This window comes from Rhea americana, unplaced genomic scaffold (assembly GCF_003343005.1).
Source record: "Rhea americana isolate MKP2758 unplaced genomic scaffold, rheAme1 scaffold_125, whole genome shotgun sequence".
NCBI lineage: Eukaryota > Metazoa > Chordata > Aves > Rheiformes > Rheidae > Rhea > Rhea americana.
In genome coordinates this window covers 1,518,268-1,540,116 of record NW_028185317.1, presented here as the reverse complement: position 1 = coordinate 1,540,116, position 21,849 = coordinate 1,518,268, and the positions used below count along the sequence as shown (strand labels likewise).

At 49.1% G+C, this 21,849-nt stretch overlaps 3 protein-coding genes across 3 annotated transcripts; 1 reads left to right on the top strand and 2 right to left on the bottom strand.

Annotated features, from left to right (window-relative positions):
• The first annotated feature begins 4,450 nt into the window (after positions 1-4,450).
• On the top strand, positions 4,451-7,267 carry P2RY4 (pyrimidinergic receptor P2Y4). Its single transcript, XM_085325911.1, has 2 exons — positions 4,451-4,524; positions 6,151-7,267. The coding sequence occupies exons 1-2, from the start codon at positions 4,451-4,453 to the stop codon at positions 7,265-7,267; spliced, it is 1,191 nt and encodes a 396-aa protein (XP_085182037.1).
• Positions 7,268-9,939: 2,672 nt separating this feature from the next.
• Positions 9,940-14,824, bottom strand: LOC146600215 (diacylglycerol O-acyltransferase 2-like). The gene is made up of 8 exons (XM_085325910.1): positions 14,316-14,824; positions 12,869-12,997; positions 12,464-12,571; positions 11,904-11,974; positions 11,326-11,530; positions 10,595-10,769; positions 10,260-10,462; positions 9,940-10,094 (listed from the first exon to the last, which is right to left on the bottom strand). Exons 1-8 carry the CDS (start codon positions 14,353-14,355, stop codon positions 9,940-9,942), a joined length of 1,086 nt encoding a protein of 361 aa, XP_085182036.1. The 5' UTR covers positions 14,356-14,824.
• A 2,089-nt stretch (positions 14,825-16,913) lies between these two features.
• Positions 16,914-21,843, bottom strand: IGBP1 (immunoglobulin binding protein 1). The gene is made up of 5 exons (XM_085325944.1): positions 21,814-21,843; positions 19,952-20,147; positions 18,857-18,942; positions 17,727-17,839; positions 16,914-17,447 (listed from the first exon to the last, which is right to left on the bottom strand). Exons 2-5 carry the CDS (start codon positions 20,105-20,107, stop codon positions 17,299-17,301), a joined length of 504 nt encoding a protein of 167 aa, XP_085182070.1. The 5' UTR covers positions 20,108-20,147; positions 21,814-21,843; the 3' UTR covers positions 16,914-17,298.
• Between the last annotated feature and the right edge of the window lie 6 nt (positions 21,844-21,849).

The window sequence follows — 21,849 nt, the reverse complement described above, 5'->3', positions numbered from 1 at the left end:
GAGCCCCAGCTCCGCTGGCATTCCCAGGAGAGGAGGCATCGGCTCCGGGGGCAGCGACTCGGAGTTCACCTCTGGGCTGCAGCTGCTCTCATAGGATCAAAAAGAAATCAGGTCACACTCCCCTCGCGCTGGGGCTTTGGCTGTGCAAACCACRCGGCGATTAGGGACAAGGGTCTGCGGGCAGGATGTTTTGCATAATTTCCCCTTGTTTTGCAATTTCCAAGCATTTGAGCAAGAAGAAAAGCCCTGTGTTCCCCTCGCTTCCAGCAGCAGCCAGGTTTCGGGCTCACCCTGCCCAGGCAGCCCGGCTGCCCTGCTCTGCGATTTGCTCTCCTGTCAGCAGCTCCCAAAGTGAAGCAGAGCTCGCCGCTGCGGAGCAGAGCTCGCCCCGGGTGCCAGGCGCTCGAAGCRCCAGCACTGGCCGTTCCCTGCCGGAGGAGAGGGCAGCCCCAGCGTTCCCCGTCCTCCCGGGGCGGCAGGACCTTTGGCTCCCATGCGGATCCCGGCCGCTGCACTGCCAGACTCATTCATTTCATTGGTGCCTTCCCACCGCCTACGTAAAATCGACACGCAGGAGGCTTGGGAAATGCTGCCACATGCCGGGGCCCAGGCGAGCCGCTCCTTGTCCTTTTCCTCCAGGGCTTTTTATCTCCCTGACCAGCTCCCAGGCGGCGGCACCTGGCTGGGAGACAGCTGACACGGAGCTTGGAGCCTCGCTTAAGCTGCAATCGCTCTCTCCGGAAAAATTCCACCTAGGAGAGGCTGTGGCCGGGGAAAACGGTGCTGGCAAAGTTACCCAGAAGTGGGAACAGGCCCAGCAATGATGTGTCCTCAGGGTAAACTAATGTAAATCAGAGCAGCTTAAACCACTGATCTTGATCATGACTAAGATGAGGAAGCAGGAAACTTTAGCTGTTGAGATTAAGACTGCCAAATGTAGTCGTCTCACATTTTTGTCTTTCAGTTGTTTTCCCGAAGAAAACTTGCTTAGGAAAAGATGTTGCTAAATACTGACTATGCTCAAGGCTTTGTGTTTTTGGGAGACAGACACCATGAACATATACTCTCATCTGAACAGCCTTCCACCAGGCAGCTACTCAGATGCTTTCTCCTTTTCCTTTTGTCTTTCTCTTTTCTTTTTGGTGTTATTATTTTTATTTTTTTTTAGTTTACAGGATTTTTCTTATATTCTTCATGATTGTGGGCATGTGTTTCATGGAAATTGGCTTTTGTCGCTAAATCCTTGTGCACGTCTGGTCTGGTAGATCTCCTTGTTTCATGCTTCATTTATTTAGAGCTTAGAAGAGGCACAGACATCTCCTCTTCTTCATATCTTCATCAGTGCCTCAATTTTGAGAGAAACAGCTGCTGGCCAGACCAGTGCAATAAACCCCAACGACGAAAAGAGGCTGGCTGCACCTGAGGCAGAGGTGGCTGCTGGTTTCTTCCCTCTTGAGGTGGTTCCAGGTGCTCAGCTGAGGCCTGGCACAAGCTCAGAGGTTTCAGTGCTTTGATTTTCTTGACAGTCCTGCCAGCAAAAATGTACTGAAATTTTTATTTTGTAATAAATTTATACTGGTTTAATGGGACACTGGCAGGTCAGCCTTCTAAGGCACTGTGTTAAACCTGGAGCTAGATTCTCCTTCCAAGCCAATCCCTCCTTTTCCTGGCTTTGCAGCTCAGCAGAACTGTTTATTGTTCTGATGGAGTCAGGAAATCCCCATGCACACCAGCAGCAATCTCAGGCCTTGGATTCCCAGCATCTCCTCTTATTTCTATTCTGAAACTTGCTCTGACTTGGCCTTTTGCTGCAGTGTTAGGAAAATCTCAGCTGAAGGACTGATAATAGTGACTTCCTCATCTCCTGCTCTACCTAGGGGAGTGAGGCCGCCTTTCACAGGCTGGTACCAACGGTACTGCACTGCAGGGGTGATGACTTACCTTGGGTTAATATTTTAGCTCTGAAGATAAGTTGCCTTCCACTGATCAGGTCTCCCCGTCACCAGGGCGTGGTACATCATACAGTACCTGCCACCACCAAGGCCTCACTTGGAAGTTGTTTCAGTGGAGGCTGCCTTCCCTCTGGGGGACCAGCCAAAGGAGAGCAGATGGTCCTGATGGCTTGCACCCAGCACAGGGCTTAAGCCCCTGTCTCTTATGCAGGCTTTTAACCTCACACTGATTTCACCCATCAGTCAGAAACTGAGTTAGCATTAGGAGCCTCAGGCTTTTGTTGAACCTTCAAATAGAAGGGAGTATCTCTATTGTGAAAGACATCTGGAGCAGCAGGGTTTTCCCATGAGGACCATATCACAAGTTCCCTTAAAGGCAGGTGAATTCATAGGCTGATGCTTTCTTTGGAAGGTATTTCAGTAACTGGATCTATCCTGCAAAGGCCTTCCCTTGTGTACTTCTCCCTACCCTTTTTCTAAGGACACTGCTGTCAGAATGATTCATAGACTCAAATTCAGACTTGATGTTGCTGGGGCTTTGTAATGACTACTTTGAGTACTGGGACAAAGGCCTGCAGCTGGAGTGGGAAGCTGAGCAGATGCTGGTGCAAGGAAGGCTTGAGCACAGATGGGATACATGCATGATTATTCTGAACCCCAGCTGGGTAATACAGGCACCTGTTTGATTCCATCGAGCCTTTCCCCATTCACTGGTCTCTCTGCAGAGAGTATTCACTGCTCTGCCACACAGCTGCTACTAAACTTTGCTGTGCAGGCTCTGGCAAGGTTTGCTTTGCTGTCAGAGAGAGTCTGAATCTTTTTACTTTCTCAGGCTTTGCATCTTGCTAGGTATGTGCTTATCAGCTGGTGTTTATCTGTGAATTGTGGTAATCATCTGAGACAGTCTTACACGAAGGATATTAGTGGTAGAGAAGAACAGGCAACTACATTACTTTGTTAACTCCCTCGTATGCCAGCTTTCCATCTGGAGCTTGCTCTTCCTACCCAGGCTGAGAATGTAAGATGCTCAATAGACTTCATGGGTGAAGCAGCATTATTTGCTCGTTTCTCCAGGACAATGAATAACTATATAGTTAAAAAGTTGGGGAAAAAAAATCCAAGCTAGGTCTGGTCAGATTGCCTGAAATAAGCTTATTAGAAAGGAAGCTCTGCCAGCAGCTTTGCAGCCTTACAGCTAAGCTCTTTGGTCCTCATTATGGCCATCACGGCCAATGCCGCCATTTCAGTCTTCTTCCACTTCCCTATAGATATGTCCAGGCAGCAGAGTAGCTGTCCAGGCTCAAGTCAGGCTAACACCATAAAATGCACCCAACAATGCCAGGAGAGCTGGACACACCACCCCAAAATAGTCCAGAGCTCAAGGAATCTTCTCGGCTCCCAGATGCACAAAAACTTCTGCCTTGCACATATCTGAAACATGGCTGATGGACACAACACAGGGATGAGACTTAGTGAAGCTGGCTAAATTAAGTGGCAGACCCCACTTGATTATTGATAGCCCCAGTGCTCTGGGTCCTCTCAGATGGGTGCTTGAACCACGTACATGAGGTGTACCTTGCTGACAGGACACCCTGCAGCCCCTTCCGCAGGATGCTGGCATTGCCCAGCAGCTCTCAGTGCTGCAGCCCGTTCTGGTGGCAGAAATGGGCCATTTCCCAAATCCCTGCCTCCTCTCCCTTGGCACTTGGGATTTTTGTGGAGGTGTTCCAGCAAGGTTGTCCAAGTCAAGATTGCAAGATGCAGCTGATATCAGAGCCCGATGGCTACTAGGGGTTCCCATGAGCTGGTTTTCTCTCCTGTTTACAGGGGAATTGACTGAGTTTCCTTTGTTAATGTTTGATCAGGACCTGCCTGTTGCTCTCTGAACTCATCCCTGTAATAAAGCTGTGAAGCAATCTGCACCTTCTGTAGCTGGAAAGCAGTAGCAGAGTGTTTGATTTGGGCCCGAGGCTCCAGCTCAGCCCAGAACTCAAACAAACGGTGCAGTGTGCGTAGCCACGGAGGCTGGCCTGGCACAGACACCCTCCTGTCTCTCAGCCCATCTGCCTGCAGATTAGTTTATGATCATGACTGTAAATCTAGGAATGCCAATCTATCCAGGCAAGGCTCTGCAGAGCAAAGTGACAAAATGGATCAAATCTCACCTGACCCTGGGGTCATAAATAGAAGGGATAAATGGGACGGGAGGAAGAGGCAACCAAGGGAGGAGAGCAGAAGACAATGCAGCCTTCTACCCTGTATCACTGAAACCAGCAGCCCATTGATGTGTGTCATCTCCCTAGATCCAGAGTCCTCCTCTGTCCTAACGTCATCTCATGAGTGAGCTCTGAACCAACACACGCTGCTGTGAGATATAGCGGTCAGGTGCACCCTCAGCTCTCTCTACAGCATGGCAGAAGACAACTCTTGTTTTTATTTCAAATTTCCCTTGTTAGTCATCTAAGGACACAGTGGACACTTGCCCACAGAACTAGGAGATGGTGCTCAGCCTGCCTGGACTCAGTCTGCAAGCCCTTCCCAGCACCACTGCGTACAGAAGCACTAACCTCAGGTTGCAAGTGCAACCTGCCTTTCCTGACTCTCCAAATAAGCTCTTGCTTTTGGTTATGTTTAAAACTCCAGGATTCAATGGAGCCCACTGGGAAAATGCAGCTTAACCTGTGTAACTGGCCAGGACCTATTACTTTTGAATCCTCTGAAATATTACCAGCAATAGCTTTATATTTTCCTCTTCATCTTTGGTAGATGCCACTGGCCCAGGAGCAAGTCTTTGCTGGACTCTGTAGATGCAAGTTCATGGGATAAGAATATATGGCTTTATAATTCATTTTTTTGAGCATCTCTGATTATGATTTTAACCTACCAGGTTGAAATAAAAATGGCTTATCTAGTGAGAGAACAAAACGTAGTTAAGTGTATGCAGGTAAGTAAGTGTTCTGTTTTTTAGTCCTTTCTTAAGGTGTGACTTTGGTATCACTAAGGTGTGCTAGCAAAGTTGCAGAAGCACTGGTTTGTGCACTGGATCAAAGCCAGAATACGCAGATTGTCCAACTGGCCTTGCAGCAGCTGACAGCTAAAAGAGGTTTTTACTCCAGTTACTGATCTTTTACCCACCATCATTGTGGGACTGACTGTTGAGTTGCTTCTGTCCATCCTGCCTGTGACTTCTCAGTTTGCTGCCTTGGCTTGGAAGCCGCTGTTCTGGAAGTGCTTTGCAAGGAAGCAAGGCAATCTTGGAAGAACTGAGATGCTGAAAMTCTTCTGAGACCCAGGGCTTTATTGGATGTGACATTTGCAGTAGAAGCTCCCTCTTTCTTCTGGAGAAATGGACTCTGAACTTTAGACATCTTGAGATGCAGATGCAGTCATTCTATAGTTTGCCCTTTCATTTTATCCTGGAGATTAATGTGCCAGGATGGTGAGAATCCCAGTCTTTGATCCTAACAATATGCAACAGGAAAATGCCCTGCCTCGCTTGTGAACTTGCACTCTCTTGGGCTGGGACTTGGCTCTGTCATAGCTCCTCTCTGCACTGCTTAGATCATTGCTGTCCTATTGAGAATACCCGACAGCTGGAGGCCCCGCACTGTCCAGGGACACACTCTCCCAAAGGCTCCTTTAACAGCCCCCCAAGGATTTCTGCAAGCCATAATATTGACCCAGACAAGCCTTTCTTCTCCTCTAGTCTTTCTTCTGTCAAGGACCCCTGTGGGATGAGCAGCATTGTCAGGATGGTGCCAATTAGACTGAGCTGGTTTCCAAGAGTCTGCCCTGGCACCGAGCGGGGGGTTGCTGTTGCTCATAAAGGTTTCTTTGTTAGTGGCGCAGCGGGTTTGCTGGCCTGGCGGCTGGGGCTCAGCGTGGCAGGGGGGATGCAGGCCTTTCTGTCTGAGGCACGCTTCCTGGGCTCTCGTATAGTGCTGGTGCCACTGCACAGTGCTCAAAGGGATGATTAACGGGTGTCATCGTGGGGGCTCCAAAGGGGAGGATTTTTCAAGCCTTTCTTGGCTGACTGCAAGGCCCAAATGTGAGAGCTGAGAAAAAAACAGAGAATCATCAAAGTGTCCAGAGCTCCTAGAGGGGGGGAAAATCTGGCATCTTTGGCGACCTTCCACGCTTTGTGCCTGACAATGGTCGGGATTAACAACTAATGTGTTTTTATTAACTGCTCTTCTAGATCTGTCTTTGAGAACATGGCCACTTCAGTGAGGACATTCCCAGTTGCCCTGTGGACACCAACGCCTGCTCCCTGGCTGGTAGGGAACACCACCACTGCGGCAGAAGCAAAGTGTGTGTTCAATGAGGAGTTCAAGTTCATCCTGTTGCCCGTCTCCTATGCGTTGGTGTTTGTAGTGGGGTTGCCGCTCAATTCTTGGGCCTTGTGGATTTTTGTCTCCAGGATGAGGCCATGGAATGCGACCACGACCTACATGTTTAACCTGGCTGTCTCCGACGCGCTCTATGTGCTCTCCCTCCCCACCTTGGTCTATTACTATGCTGACCGCAACAACTGGCCATTTGGGGAATGGCTCTGCAAGATAGTGCGCTTTCTTTTCTATGCAAACCTCTACAGCAGCATCCTTTTCCTCACGTGTATCAGTGTCCATCGCTACATGGGCATCTGTCATCCTATCCGCTCCCTGAAGTGGGTGAAAACCAAGCATGCGCGCCTCATTTGTGTGAGTGTGTGGCTTGTCGTCACTATCTGCCTCATTCCCAACCTCATTTTTGTCACCATCAGTTCTAGATACAACAGCACCCTTTGCCATGACACCACTAAGCCTGAGGAATTTGATCATTATGTGCACTACAGCTCCTCTGTCATGGCCCTCCTCTTTGGGGTGCCCTTCCTGGTTATTGTTCTGTGCTATTGCCTGATGGCCAAGAAGCTTTGCAAACCCAGTTTCTCCAGCACCAGCCCCCGAATGCCCTCCTACAAGAAACGCTCCATCAAGATGATCATCATTGTGCTCACTGTCTTTGCAATCTGCTTTGTACCTTTCCACATCACCCGGACTCTCTACTACACCTCCCGCTACTTCCAAGCAGACTGCCAGACCCTCAACATCATCAACTTCACCTACAAGATCACACGGCCCCTGGCCAGCATCAACAGCTGTCTTGACCCCATTTTGTACTTCATGGCTGGGGACAAGTACCGAGGCAGGCTGCGCCGGGGGGCAGCTCAGCGGCCCCGGTCAGGGCCTCAGTCTGCCCTGGCCCTGGTGTCCACCTCCAGGGATGAGGCTGCAGGTAGCCGTCATGCTGCCACTTACCGCATCAGTGACACCTGAAAGACAGGGACAACATGTAGGCAAAGGAGGGCACTGAGAGCCTGCCGAGGGGAAGTCGATGGGATTACAGCATCCCTAGTCTCTGCGAGTTGCACCTTCAAGGTGCTCTGGCATCCTCTACATCCCCAAACCCTTTCCCCTTGCCATGCCCAGGCTCAGCCTCTGTCTTGGAGCCAGGACTGAAGCAGAGGCTTATGTGCTGCAGGTCTGGGGGAGGGAGGAGACATCTGCAGCAATGTGCAGAAGACAGAACCGGACTAGATAAGAGTGATGAGGAGTTCTCAGTGCATTTTGAGTACAGTTGGCGGGTGGACTCTAAAGCTGGGCAATGCTGAGGTCCCCCTTTCCACCAGGCCCAGGGGCCTGCAGACATGGGCAATGCCCCATACTCAGGAGCTTGCCTGAGCTTTGCCTGAATGCTGCTTGCACAGAGGGCAATGAAGTGGGGGCTGAACCATCAGCCCATGCATGCTCCTTTTGCAGGACAAATCTTGCTGTAGATGAACCACTTGCCTTTCTTCCCTCAGTGCCCTGAGAATGGCGTGTGCGAGCTGGCCCACTGAAGCTGGAACACAGCCGTGCAAGTGGGGCTCTGCCACCGTGGCAGGTGGGAAGGGCGTGGGGCAGGGATGGATGATGTGCAGCATGCCCAGCTGACAGCTGTGGCATCCTGCGTGCGTTACAGACACTGAGATGTTCCTGTCACAATATTGTCCTTGGGTGAGGCAAGGGAGTGACCCATCATGGGGCTGGTGATCCCTCCAGCACCGCCATCCGAGCTCGGGCAGCAGCGGGGAGGTGATCATTGCTAACTAGCCCACCAATAAAGTGTATTTTCTTTCTCTAAGTCCAGGCATGTTTCTCCCCACAGAATCACGGAATGGTTGAGGTTGGAAGGGACCTCTGGAGATAATCTAGTCTGATCTCCCTATTCAAACAGGGTCACCTAGAGCACATCACTCAGGATCATGTCCAGACAGCTTTCGAATATCTGCAAGGAAGGAGACTCCACCATCTCTCTGGGCAACYTGTTCCAGGGCTCTGTTCATCTTACAGTCAAGAAGGTTTTCCTCATATTCAGGCRGAACTTCCTGTGTTTCAGTCTGTGCCCTGTCACTTGGCATCACTGAAAAGAGACTGGCCCCATCCTCTTGACATATTTGTAGACATCGATAAGATCCCCTCTGTCTTCTCCAGGCTAAACAGGCCCACCTCTCTCAGCCCTTCCTCMTAACAGACATGCTACAGTCACCCAATCGTCTTTGTTGCAGTCTCCAAAAGTAGCCCCACATCAGGCTCCCCTCACTCACTCACAGCCTGGGCCAGCAGAGGTCCACATTTTTTTGCTGGGAAGGGGTGAAGCCTCAGAAGGTGTTTCTGAGCACAGAGGAAAGCTTTCTTCAGCTTTCTTCATGYTTCTAACATGGCCTTATCTGACAACAATGCTGACAAGCGTTTGTGTGCCATGTTAACATTAGTGTTTCTATGGGTTTCAGGAACGAGATATCTGGAACAGTGAAATACCGAGGTGACTAGTGACAGGAGGTTAATGAGTCCTCAGGAATCTGTTCTTTATGGGTGTTTGCTTTCTAAATGTTTACCCCGATCTCCTGTTTAACTGAGTGCTGTGCAAAGAAGAGCAGGCCAGAGATGATTATCACTATTATTGACTTTCCCACACCAGCCCATTAAGGATGTCGTGTCTCACTTCCTACCAGCCCTCCCTCCCCACCACAACCAGGCAAATCTGGGGGTTGTAAGTCTGTATTGGATGCAGAATCAGTCATGATGGTGAGAAAGGCTCATTACCTGGGGCCACAACAGAACCAGTCCCTCCAGCAGGGTAATGTGGTCTTAGGCTTCACTGAGGCTTGTTAGGTAAGTCCCAAGTCCTGGGATTCCCACTCCTTCCTCATGGGAGGCCTCTCTCCAGCACAGCACCTCACAGTGATGGAGGGCTGCTCCTAAGAGCTGCTAACCCCTAAGACCTGCTCCCCTTGGCAATTTTCCCTCTTTCTCTTCCTTGCTACACCTAGTCTCCTGCTTGTCTTGGGAGGGAGCATGCCCAGTCCAGCACTGAAATGACCCTTTCCTCCTCCCCATTGCAAAAACACCTTTGTCTGCCACTTAAACTGAAGGGATGAGACTGTGGTAAGGCCACCAATACATCTGGCTGCATAAGACCTGTTTGCCAAGGTAAACACTGCAGTGCAAACTGTCATGTTCAAAAGCCTTGATTGAAAATACTCCCATGGGGACATTGCTGTCTCCTGCACCATGGCTCCGTGAACCCTCATCCCATGGAAACCGCTGTGCTGTGGAGGAGCGAGAAGTGGCTGCTCACCCCAGCAATACCCCAGGGACTCTCTGCTAGTTTTTCCCTCCCTCCCCTTGGCTTCTCCCTTCCTCCCATGCCTCATTCTGCTTTTTTCCATCTTCCTTTCTTAAGCCGCCATGGAGGTGTGTGGGCCAGAGTAGAGGCAGCAAGGCAATGAGGCAAAGGGCAGCAGTGGCACCTGGCATGTGGGAAGGTTCTCTGGAGCCAATGGGTTCCCACAAGCATGGGGCCCATCCTTCTGTGCGGGCTGAAATCCCCACCCGCAAGAGCCGGCTGCCCTTGCGAGTCAGGACTTGGCTGCCCACCTTGGCCTGCAGCTTCTGCCTGGCCTCGCTCACATGATCCGCAGCTCGTCTGTCTCTGACAGCCCATACTTGGTCTTGTTCTCATTGAAGAGCTTGAGTAGGGAGCGGATGTACATCTCGTGGTACAGGTCCACAGTCTCACGGCTCGGGTCCTCAATCTTGGGCACTGTAACAGGCTCCCCCACTGCAGGAGCCAGCACAAGGGAGGCCCGTGAGCACCAGGGATGAGGGATGAGATACTGCCCACCGTGGTGCTAGATCTCACCCGTGCACCATCCCACCCTCCCAGTATGTGGGGCTGCCAGAGACAGGATCTGCTGGCACCGTGCCCCAGCACAGAGGTGCTCACCAACGGTTGTGATGGGCCTGGGGTAGGGCAAAAAGCCCCGGGACTGAATGGAGGTGAGGCCCCGGCCATAGAAAACGCAGGGGGCAAAGCCCATCATCTTCTGGAAGCGCTGCTGGATGCTCCTCATCCAGCTGCCCTCCTTGAAAACCACCTGCCGGAAGAGGTCGTTCTCGCCGAAGGAGAAGGAGGGCACCAGGTATGCCCTGTGGGGGAGAGACATTGCTATGTGACCAGGTGCCCCACAGTCCCCYGGGAGCACGCGGTCCATACAGCACCCCATCGCCCGTGGGCAAGAGAAGCTCTGTCCCTTGCCGCAGCTGCCCAGTCCAGCTCACCCATGCTGCAGGGCCATACGCACAAAGCCCTTCCGGTTCTTCAGGATTAAGGTGGTGACTCCTGGCCGGCAGGAGAGTGACTCGGCTGCGCCGCCGATGACGATGGCTACGGCGTTCCCAGTGCCGTTCTTGGACAGGAGGTACCCTATGGCCTGTCGTGTCACGGGGCACAGACCTGGGGAGTGGGGCAGCGAGTAGAGTTGCAATGGAGACGATGGAGATGTGCCTGCCCGGCTGGGAGCCGCATTTTGGGAGGCCAATACTTGTTTGCTGGGGAGGCAGGTGGCAGAGAGCAGAAAGTTTTCCAAGCTCAGGGGGTAGACGCAGGGAAGGTGCAGGCAGGCCACAGATAGGATGCAGGCAGGGTGGAGACAGAGCACTGCCTCTGCTCCTAGGGCAAACAGCCTCTGGGCAAAGCTGGACCAAGCATGGGCCGTTAGTCCTGGGGCTTGCCCATGAGTGGGAGCAGGAGGCCAGAGGATGCAGTCCATGCACCCCTCCACTGCTCCAGCTGTGCTCCCTCCGCAGCGCCACCTCACGGAGCACCCTGCATGCCCTGGGGTGTGGGGCAGAGCTGGGGGAGCAGGGCAGGAGCAGGGCAGGCAGGGACAGCTGCTCCAGGCCCTTGGGGTGCCTGGTTTGTTTAAGTTGGAGAAGAGGAGGTGACCAGTGCGGGTGAGCACCCAGAGACTCCCCAGAGTGCCTCACAGTGGTCCCCTGGGCATGCTCACCCCCACTCATCAGGTACTCCCTGAAGAGGGGCAGGCGGAAGTTGCCGGCCAGGGTTGTCAGGAAGGGTCTGATGCCTGGGAACATCTCCAAGAAGCCTGTTGACCCCGTAACGAAGTTGCAGAAGGCCCCGACGCAGAGGATGCCGTGGGGGTGCGAGCCGATGATGTAGTTGTGGCTGGGYGACAGGTCATGGGTCTTCACCAGCTGTGGAAGCCATGGGGGATCAGTGGCCACCAGCCTGGCCACACGGGAGCTGCCAGCCACCATGGGGCTGGGAGCACATGTCCGTGCCGGGCAGTGGACCGCGACCTCCCWCCAGGGTGTGAACCGTGGCAAATGGGGAAAGCAAGGGCATTTCCAGGAACTGTTCCTGCTGGAGGAATGCCCCTCACACACCCTAACTCACCTAACCTTCCCAGTACACCACCTCCACCTCTGGTTTTCCAGAAAGTGGGACGTAGTTCCCACTGGAACTGCTCCTCASGGAGCTGGGCTTGCACCAAGGCTTGGCAGGGGGTTGGCTGGGCACACACACGCATGCTTCAGCCATTCGTCTACTCGCCTACCCATGGCTTACCTGAACCGGGAAATAATCCCGGAAATGCTTCCACACGCTCCATCTCCGCAAGCACGCCAGCCTCCTCCCACCTGCAAACATACACCAATGGGGGTAAGCAAATCCACCCCAGCAGTCTTGCCAAAGAACTTGCAGCATATCCCTCTTTTCTACCTAGATGAAATCTACAGATGGAAGAAGGGCCTGTTGTGGTGGTGGAAAGATCATTCCTTATGAAAGGGGCTGATCAGAGGAGAAAAGGCTGAAGGAGCAAACAGGACACACCACGCTCAGTCAAATGTGCTGTAATGGGGACCCTACAGCGCATCTGCTCCCAGTCGATATTCCTAGGCTTACCTTTACCACGAGCACGATAGCTATTCACAAAGGTCCCTGCCCAAAATCCAGCAAGCTACACATGCAAATCAATGCAAAGGCTTTGACATACTCAGCAGCACAAGTTATCCCATCACCTTCTCCTTCTCCGTGTTGGTCTCACCACCACACCCCAGGCAACCCAGACATAATTCAGCAACAGGTGGAGACAAAGATGCAGGAAATGGGGCTGTGTCCATCCATACCTTTCTCAGGCGTGTCCCAGTCAAAGATGATCCAGGCCAAATAGAGGGCAGAAATGGGCCAGAAGCTGGTGAACACCAGGTAGATGAGCAGAAGCAGGCTGACCACCCCTGCAGGAGCCAGGCAGAAGGGGTAAGCATATGCCCGCCCAACCAGCTCACGACATCCTGTTCTCAGAGCCACCAACACCTGGGCACAACTTTCCCATGTTTCAATAACACCTGGCAAACACCAGGATTAAGGCACAAGAGCATTTTTCCTCCTGTGAGATGGGATGGAGCCTCTGCCAAATCCTGGTTGGAGGCAACACAGTGCACATGGAAACTGCCCCATCCTTGGTGGCTGTCAAACACCAGCATCCTGCGAGAGCAACATCCCCTTCGCACCCTCAGGGTGGCCCCACTCACCCAGGAGCAGGAAGCTGAGGACCCACTGGAGGACAGCGAGGAGCTGCAGCCACGAGCGGATGTCCCGCTGTGAGGGCCATGGCACCCTGAGCAGGGTACGGAGGGCAGCCTGGACACTGGCACGACTCCCTGTGAAGCATGGACACCCGCTGGTCCCTGGCTCCCTCCAAGGCACCGCGATGGCCCCGACCCACCTCCCTCCAGCCACGTGGCCTGAAACAGCACGAAGCCTGGGCTTGCGCAAGCACCTCGTGGCTGTCGGGGAAGCCTGGTGGCAGTCTCCGACATCGGGGCGGGGGAACTCAGCAGCCCTCACTGCTTCACTGCCCGCCACCTCCCACTTCTTTCCCTCTGACCTTAGTGAACCATTAACCACCCCAGAGCAGTGCCAGTCAGGTCGGGAGCCAGGATCCAAACTCCACACGCATCCCTGTCCCCTCCTCCCGTGTTGGCCCACTGCGCTCGCCTCACCGGCCAAAGGTCCGCCGCAGGCTGAGGCCACCCACCACAGCCACTGCCACCACCATGGGCTCTTGGGTCACACAGCTGCAAAATGTCCCCAAACCTGGGCACCAGCCAAACAGAGACCCCTCCACAGAAAGACCCACATTGCTCTCCTGGGCTGGGAGGTCCCAGAAGGAGTCTCAAGTTGGAGAATAACCACTGAAACCCAGATTTAGGCCAGGCCGGGATGATGAAGGTTCAACTCTTCCCGGCTCAATCCGAACCAGGAGTGGGACAACTGAAATAAATTAAACACTGGAGCCTTCACAAGCATCGAAGAATTATTTTTCCTCTCCCTATGCCCCTGAGCAGTTTGCCATGCTTTAAACAATCCCTCCTGCCTGTCTCTGACACACGCCCCACAACATATTCCCAGAAATCTTATAGCCCTTGGAGCCCTGTGGTTTTCAACTTTCCAAATCCCTATTTTTTTCCAGTGAAGACACAAGAGCTCTGCCTAGTAATTTGTGCCCACCAAAAACTTGCTTTTTTTAGTTACTTTTTATAACTCCCCCCAAGAAGCACTTCATAAATTTCCAGACCACAGAATGAAAACCATCAGCTGAGTAACGGACAAACCCCAGTGGCTCTGCTCATGCCCATGTAGGTCTCCATCCTGAGTTAACAGGGACTTTTCTGAAGGCAACCCACCAAAAATTTGGACTCCACAGCTGGGAGGCAGCATTGAAACATGAAGAATTTGCTGTGCTTTGTAGCATCTTGCAGGAGTAACATCATCTAACATATTGTATTAACATAAGAACATAAGAGCAACTTTGTTTTCCTCTGATGCTGCTAATCCCAAATTGCTACGAACACCTCCCTTTACCCTAAGCAGTCAACAGCAAATAGACAATATCGACAACAAACATGAACTGCCTGACTAGATACTTGCAACTCAGAGCATTAGAAACCATTCAAATACACTTTGGAAATGTCTTACCACTACGATTTTGAGAATAGGCTGCAATAATTGTTTTCATGATGGCAAGAAGTTCTGCTCCAGGCTCTGGTTCTGCAGGTTAAAAGGCAAGTTTGGAAATACCAGACTGAGATTGTGTATCCAGTTACTTTAACTGCACCAGCTGATCCAAGATAAACTGTCTGCTGCGCAGGGGAACGGATGGGCTCCGGCCTCAACCTGCAGCACGAGGAGAGAAGCTGATGCTTCTCAGGAGGAAAAGGAGATCACACTGAGCATTGAGAAGCTGCTTTCATAAAGGTGTGCTTTCCTCCAAAACGCACAATTACCACAACTCTTCATCATTATCGAAGGTCATTCAGCGGGTGCTGCCATCCCCCCTGTGGAGAATGGTACTGCCCATACTTTGGGTATTTCACAAACGGCTGTGGTGCCTTACTGGTGTGACTCTCTCAGGGCTGCTGAAAGAGTCTTCCCCAAATCTCCTGCTTGGAGTTGCAGGAACTCACTTTACCAGATGGATTCCGACTGTTAGCCAGTTAGTCCAACACAAAATCCCATCCTTTTTCATGGCCACAGTCCAGACGAGGAGGAATTGCGTTGCCTGTGACTAGATGAGGCACCAAAGCCAGCAACCTGGCACCATTTCCCTGATGTTCTTGAGACTGTGGATATTTTCCTTTTCACTCTTCTCTTTTTGAGGTTGCTGGAAGTGATACGAAAGGAGATTGAATGTGAAGCTTAGTTCTTTGTTATTTCAACCAAAGGCTGATCCACCCAGGCAAAAAAAAAAMACACACACACACTCTTTCTGTGCTAGAATAAGATCAAAACTTAATGCTTTTGAGAAGATAATCATCTTTAAGAGGATGATGGTTGAACTAGCTGTCAGGCATATGGCTATGGCCTGCTAGCCCATGAATACTGGAGTAGTGCTCACAGAGGGTGGTGGGAGACCCAAAGCTTTCTTTCTGCTTAGAAAGCAATCTGCATCAAGCTCCCCTGCATCCTACTGTGAAGGTTGGAGGAGGGTTAGGGTACAAGAATAGCTTCAGGAATTCATTGGAATAGCCTTAATGTGGAGATTGTGGCTCTGGCTGGAATTACAGCGCACCAGAACACTAGCACAGAAAGCTGAAAGTAGGATTGGGTGTAGCTAAATCAAATGCATATGGGGGGGGGGGGACAACAACAGACGAACCAAAAGTAGCACAGAAGTATCCTCAAGATATGGTTCCAGGCTAACAATGACAGGAATAGTAAAGATCTCCAGGATCTAACTCACTAGAATTAGTTCTCAGATCTACTTTTCCAGAAGTACTCCATAAGAGCAGTCTCTCTAACACCAAATGTAGGAAAGGGGTAAATCCACGTATAAAACTGCATTTCTGAGGGGAGATCTGAAGCCCACAAAAATTCATAGACAAGAATCTTATATAAGTTATAGAGATCTGATACCTAGAAAAACAAGCCTAACAGCACCCATTGCAGGCAACAGCTTCAGAAATGCAAATTAGCTAAGAGCAGCTGAGATTGCCTCATACTGCTAGGTATAAAATGTCAAAACTCCACTGCAGCCTATCTGGTCCTTGAGTTGTGCCTGAATCATGTTAAGATGAAGGAAAAATGCTAGATCCTCTTTGAATCATCATCCCTAAAGATAAGGAAAAAGCCTGCAGATGAAAACCCCCTGACTGAACTCAATAATAAAAAATCTGACAGTAAATACCTTGTGGCCTGCTCTGAATAACACACATGACCACATTAGCAGCTGCCATAGGAATCAGGCTTTTTTACCTGACTTTTGTTACATAGCTTCCATTAATAGAATGCCAGTTTAGAACAATSTCAGAATCACAGCTGTTCACCATGATAAGAGAGCCTAGAATTTCCAGCAGTATTTTTTCAGGCTTCTTACCCAGCAATSCTACTTCTGTGATCCAGGTCAATGCTAGGTATGGCAGAACAGTCATGCTCGCTCTTCTCTCAGTTCAAGATTATTACCAACAGCTACTTAAACTAGCGTTAGAGGAACCTAAACAGGGTTTTCACCACTACAGGGTTGTTCTCTAGTAAGATTACAAAGCACACTCGCAGTCAGTGTCCTATCCCTCTTTTGAACATTGCACAATTTCTCCCAGTGTTAGCCCCCAGAGTACACTAAGCTGGTTGAGCATACATACAGACTTTATACAATGTATATTATACCATGCTATGGCCACACAATCTCCCTGTTACGCTAAGTGAAAGGATGAACATTTCTATTACGGCATTTGTACTATGCGTATTATCAACACTTCACAACACAGCCCTTGAACTACTTGATCTACTTAACATACAAAAATCCAAAACACTTTTGTCTGTCACTTAGAGAAGACAAAAGGGATGAGACTGTAGAAAAGCCACCAATACGCCTGGCTGCATAAGACTTGTTTGCCAAGGTAAACATTACAGTGCAAGCTGTTGTGTTCAAGAGCCTTGACTGAAAATACTCCCTGGAACAGACCACCTGACAATTCATATTTCCCATACTCAACTCTTCTCATTGCTGGAAATCAACCTTACAGGATTGCTCTAGAAGAGCCTTGGACAAAGAGCAAGGGATTTTACAGCAAGAACTAGTCAGGACAAGAGATTTTATTTTGTTTAAAATATAGAGAAAAAATAAATACATCCACCAACAATACAAAGAGCTGTTTTCAAATTTATGTACTTTCTTTCAAGGACTTCCTCTGACTGGGAGAGTAGAGATAGTCCAAGCCCTCAGAAAGAGCTCCACTTGACAGGAGCTCCTGTGTTATCTCTGCACATAACAAGTGCACTCTCAGTCAGTCTGACATTTATGTAAACCAAAACAAACTGTCCTGTTCACTCCTCAGACTCTGGTTACTGCCAGAGAAATCAAGGATACCTCTGTGTATGTACAGTGTATTTACTCCTGCACCTCCAGGACATAGGCATTCTTACGGGATTTCCAAGTCCTACTCTTTCTGCAGCTGGAGTATCAGCCCATATTCTGTCGGTTGCCATAGCCTTTTGGGTGCGTATCTTTCCAGTCATCCCAGTTCCGAGCTTTTTGAAGAGCTTCCTCGTCATCCTCTTCCTCTTTTTTCTCCTGTTGCTTCTTCTGCAGTTCCTCATCAGCTACACCTGCTATAGGTCAAGCATAAAAGTGAGCGGCAGAAAAATAGAAGATCACAAGCCCAGTTCTCAGAATAGCAGCCCCTCTGGAAGCCAATGCAGACAGAAAGCAGAAATAGCCAACCAACAGCAATCTAGCAATCCAGCTACTCTCACAGTCTAATAGGGAAAACTTTTTCTAGCTCTTCATSAGTCAGTGGGTGTTTTGTATCTTTAACATATCCCTATTCACTCTTCCCCTCACAACAGTTCCCAAATTCCCTATGCCAAATTTTACTTTGCACTCCATACCTGGTGTTCTCTGAGGGACGCTCTGACCAGGCATGACTCCTTGCCTTCTGCGCTGTTCATACCAATCATCTACTGTCATAGTTGGCACACCAGGATATCCAGCACCAAACACTCTATGGGAAGAAAGAGTCAAGCAATGCACTTTATGTACCCTTATTAATGAACAGAAATGTAACAACACAGAAATACTTTGTACTCCAATTTGTACTGGAATAGAAGACATCTTGTCATGGTTGGTTTGGGAACAGATGTATTTCTCAGGTCTGGGCCTTCAGCAACAGGTTTGCCAGTAACCTAGCCATAACAATATTGTTTATGCAGTAAGTTTAGAGAGATAAAGACTGTTCTGTTCCAAAGGTCCTGAACCACTACTTCTATTCAAAGAAGAAAGCTCTCTTCTGGCTTAACTTGCCAAGAAAGCTACTGGGAAATGAATTAGGCATTGCTTAGCTAAGTAGATATATTGAAGGCTCAGGACAAGAAACCTTGTTTCTATCCCATTTTGTGTGTTAGCTGCCATATTCTTTACAAGAATCTGACAGTGCCATGCAGTGTTAAGATCATGGTCCCCTACGGAGAATCTTACAGTCAAAAATTGTAAATAACAGGCTATTGTGACTGATAAATCTCTAGTAGGTATCACATCTTCCCAGTCACTAAAGTCACTTATTTGAATTAGTGAAATCTTCTAGAGTGCACATTAGATTAACATACACATGCTTTTCACCACCAGGTTCTCAGAGAGTAAAGAACAATTCTGTTACACCATATAGAGGTTTAGAGGGTGAAATGAGCCTTGCCTCTACACAGCTAACTAAAGAACAGGCACAAAGCCTATAAACTAATACAGCCATATTTTGTCTCACACAGTCTTCTCTTCTGCTACTCCAATAGGAGGAAATAGCATTAACAAAGACATGCTGATAACTGAAGAAATTACACAGGAGGTGGAAGAAATAAATTAGGAGCTTCCCCCATCCCCTGCCCCAGACATAGAATACATGCCACATCTCGATGTGGCACACTTCTTAAGAATAATCACTATTTTTTTGTATTTGAAAGAATATCCTAGGGTTGATATGACAGAGCACTGCATCACACTGTGTCTAAATAATCAGAAAACAACATACTTAGCCTGAGCAGCATCCCGGGTAAGAATGAAAGGTTTCAATGGAGCCCTGACTTGCCGAGAAGTACCATGTGGTGGTGCTGAAGACTGAAGTTGCAAACAATAGTCAAAAGATAATCATGTAGATGGCAGTTCCCTTCTTTCCTTTACATCCCAAACACATTATTAAAGGTTTTGTAGATGAGAAATGCCTCTGCTGTCAGAGCAACATCCCAAGATGGACAAATCAGGCCCTAATCCAGTTTAAAATCATGAACTCCATCTGTGAGCTTCTACAAACCACTTCTACTTGTGCCTTTGTTATATCAGCTCTGATCAATGCACAAAGCTGACGGAGCTGAACCAGATCCGCTCAGATGGAAACATAAAGAGTAGCTTTCTTTTTTCCAGGGAGCAAACTGTATTTTTCTGCAAGTAGAATCATCATTCATAACAAGGTTGTCATCTGGGCACTATAGAAGAGCAGACTTCTTCAGTGCCAGATAACAAACTGCCTATATAAGTCAAGCCAATGAAACTAGCTTACAGCACTTCTATGCACATTATGAATTTTTAATCCCAGATAGACATTTAGGTGAACAGCACGAAGCTCAGAAACACTGGTCTACACAAGATATGCAGGTTCATGAAAAGCTTCAATCATTCAGAACAGGCATTCCTAGAATGTTTTGACATTTTCTAAGCTAGAACTGTATGCTAGAGAAATGAGAACAGAACAAATCAAGGCTCTTATTTTGGTTTAAAAATCCACTTAGTTCTTTAGTGTTAAGGGCCTTGCACAACCAAGTAGAAAAAAGCCTCCACACACAGACTAGATCAGCTTTGATATTCTATGCTCTATTATTTCACAAGTTTTGACTGTCTAGGACACATGATGGCACTAGATAGTGACTAATCAAAAAAGACCACCACCCATTCAGGATTAAACCAAACCCCATCCATTTAGACCATATGTGAACTAGATTTTAATCTAGAACTTCACAGAGTAAAACTTAGGAAACTCTAGCTCTGAGGTTCATTTACTTGCAACATTGTCTATCATCAGGTCTAAATAGCTACAGTCCACAGGACCTGCAGTTCAAGACAAATCTCGTACCTGCTTTATTGTACCTCTGCTCTTCAAAATGACAATTTCTTGGTCAATACTCTCAATTTCCTCAAGACTGATGTTGATCCATTTCTGGATTTGCAGGAGGTAAAATTCTCGCATCTGATCCTCATCTGCTTGCCCACTCTCCACAAAGGATCTCATAGAGGCCAATCTATTCTCCAGTTCTTTCTTCTGCTTATATCTGGCTCACAGAGAATAAAATGAGATCATTTAAGTAACATTTCTCTAGCACTGCTCAGATACTGTGTTTTCTAAAATAAACAACTTGACTGAATATCATGAAATAGCAAATTCAGTTAAAGAGCTACCTCCTGCCTCAATCCTATTTTAACTGCTTTTTACATAGCTGCCAATCGGTGACAAGTGCTCACTTGGATAAGCAAGTCCCAGACATTCATAGTGCTCCCCATACCTTAGAAAAAATTCCCTGTGAAAGCAGTTCCCATTCATTTAACAACAGAGTAGCATTCCTGCAATGACCCACAGGAACACTTCCATTATGAAGAGGAGGACCATTGACAGCACCAGATCATACTGGGGGTTACTTGCTGGTGACCTCTAAAGTGTAAGCACAAGGCAAAACAGGAAGCACAAGGATATATCCACCCACCCCAGTAAGAATCTGATGATTTAAGTCTTTAACACAAGAAAAATAAAAAATAGTTCACTTTTCTCGCAAAAGCTTTCAAAATGCAGTCATATACAACCATACAGTGCTAGTATCTTTTCCTCACATCTTTCCCACCACTTCCATCTGTCCACTCAAGTTTAGACTTTACCTTGGAATTTTGCTACTCTTTAAAAAATGTTTTAACACCGTATCAGGTATTTAAGAAGAGAATCATGTACAGAATTACGTACAGAAATGGAGGTTTACTTTGCAATTGAAAGTAGCTCCTGACTGTTAAGAGTAGTTAAAATAAGCCTTTTCTCCCTCCCTGACTTTTTTTTTTCTGGTGTTAGCTCAGCAAACCTAAAATGTTAARCCTCCCAGGTAAAATTAGGAAAACTGGCAAGGCTAATCTGCTGGAAGGAATTACATTCTTCAGCCTCCTTCACTGATATATACAACACAACAGCTATTTTGAGCTGTCTCTACACTACACGAAGACATCAAGAAGTTTTTTTATAGGGAAAATGAATTCATGAAGAGTTCTGGTCTGCACAAAACCAAAATTACATTGAAAAAAACCCCACACACCTGAGACAGGAACTGGAAAAGTGTTTTAGTTATTGGAGTGGTGGAGGTTGGGAACAGCCTAAATAATACATTTTAGGTTAAATGAGCGTTAGGTAAAGAACGTTGGATGCATTGAGAAACAAACAGTAAGAACCAAGGATTAGAAGTGGCCTAGGAGAACTCTGCAGGGGGGCAGGTTGCTTCAGCCAGCCGGCTGCAATGCCAGCCCGCTCATACACGGTGCAGAGAGCGAGGCTGAGCTAGGACGGCACAGCTCCGGGCTAGACGCAGGCCTGTGTAAGGAAACGTGTTCACGCGGTCTACGGGCTTCCCTGAAAGCAAACGTAATTGCACCTCCTTACCTCGCAGCCAGGTCAAGCAACAACCTGCTTCCAACCCAACTCGCGAGGCAGGCGCCGGCGCTTCTCCCCGGGGCGGGTGGTGCGCGGCCCCGCCACGGCACCGGCGCCATGCCTCCTCGCGAAGGCCTGGTCGCCCCCAGCCAGGCCTCTCCAGCCRCTTCTCCCGTCCCAAGCCAGTCTCCTTTAGACAGCCTCCTAGGACACGAACCACGCCCGGCCTTCGCGTGAGGAAGGCTCGAGACTCGTCGTTCAGTTTACCAGCAGAAAACCTGAAGAGGAAGGAAACCCCGCGGCGGCGCCCCTACCTCTCGATCTTGGCCTGCCGGGCCGAGGCGGCGGCG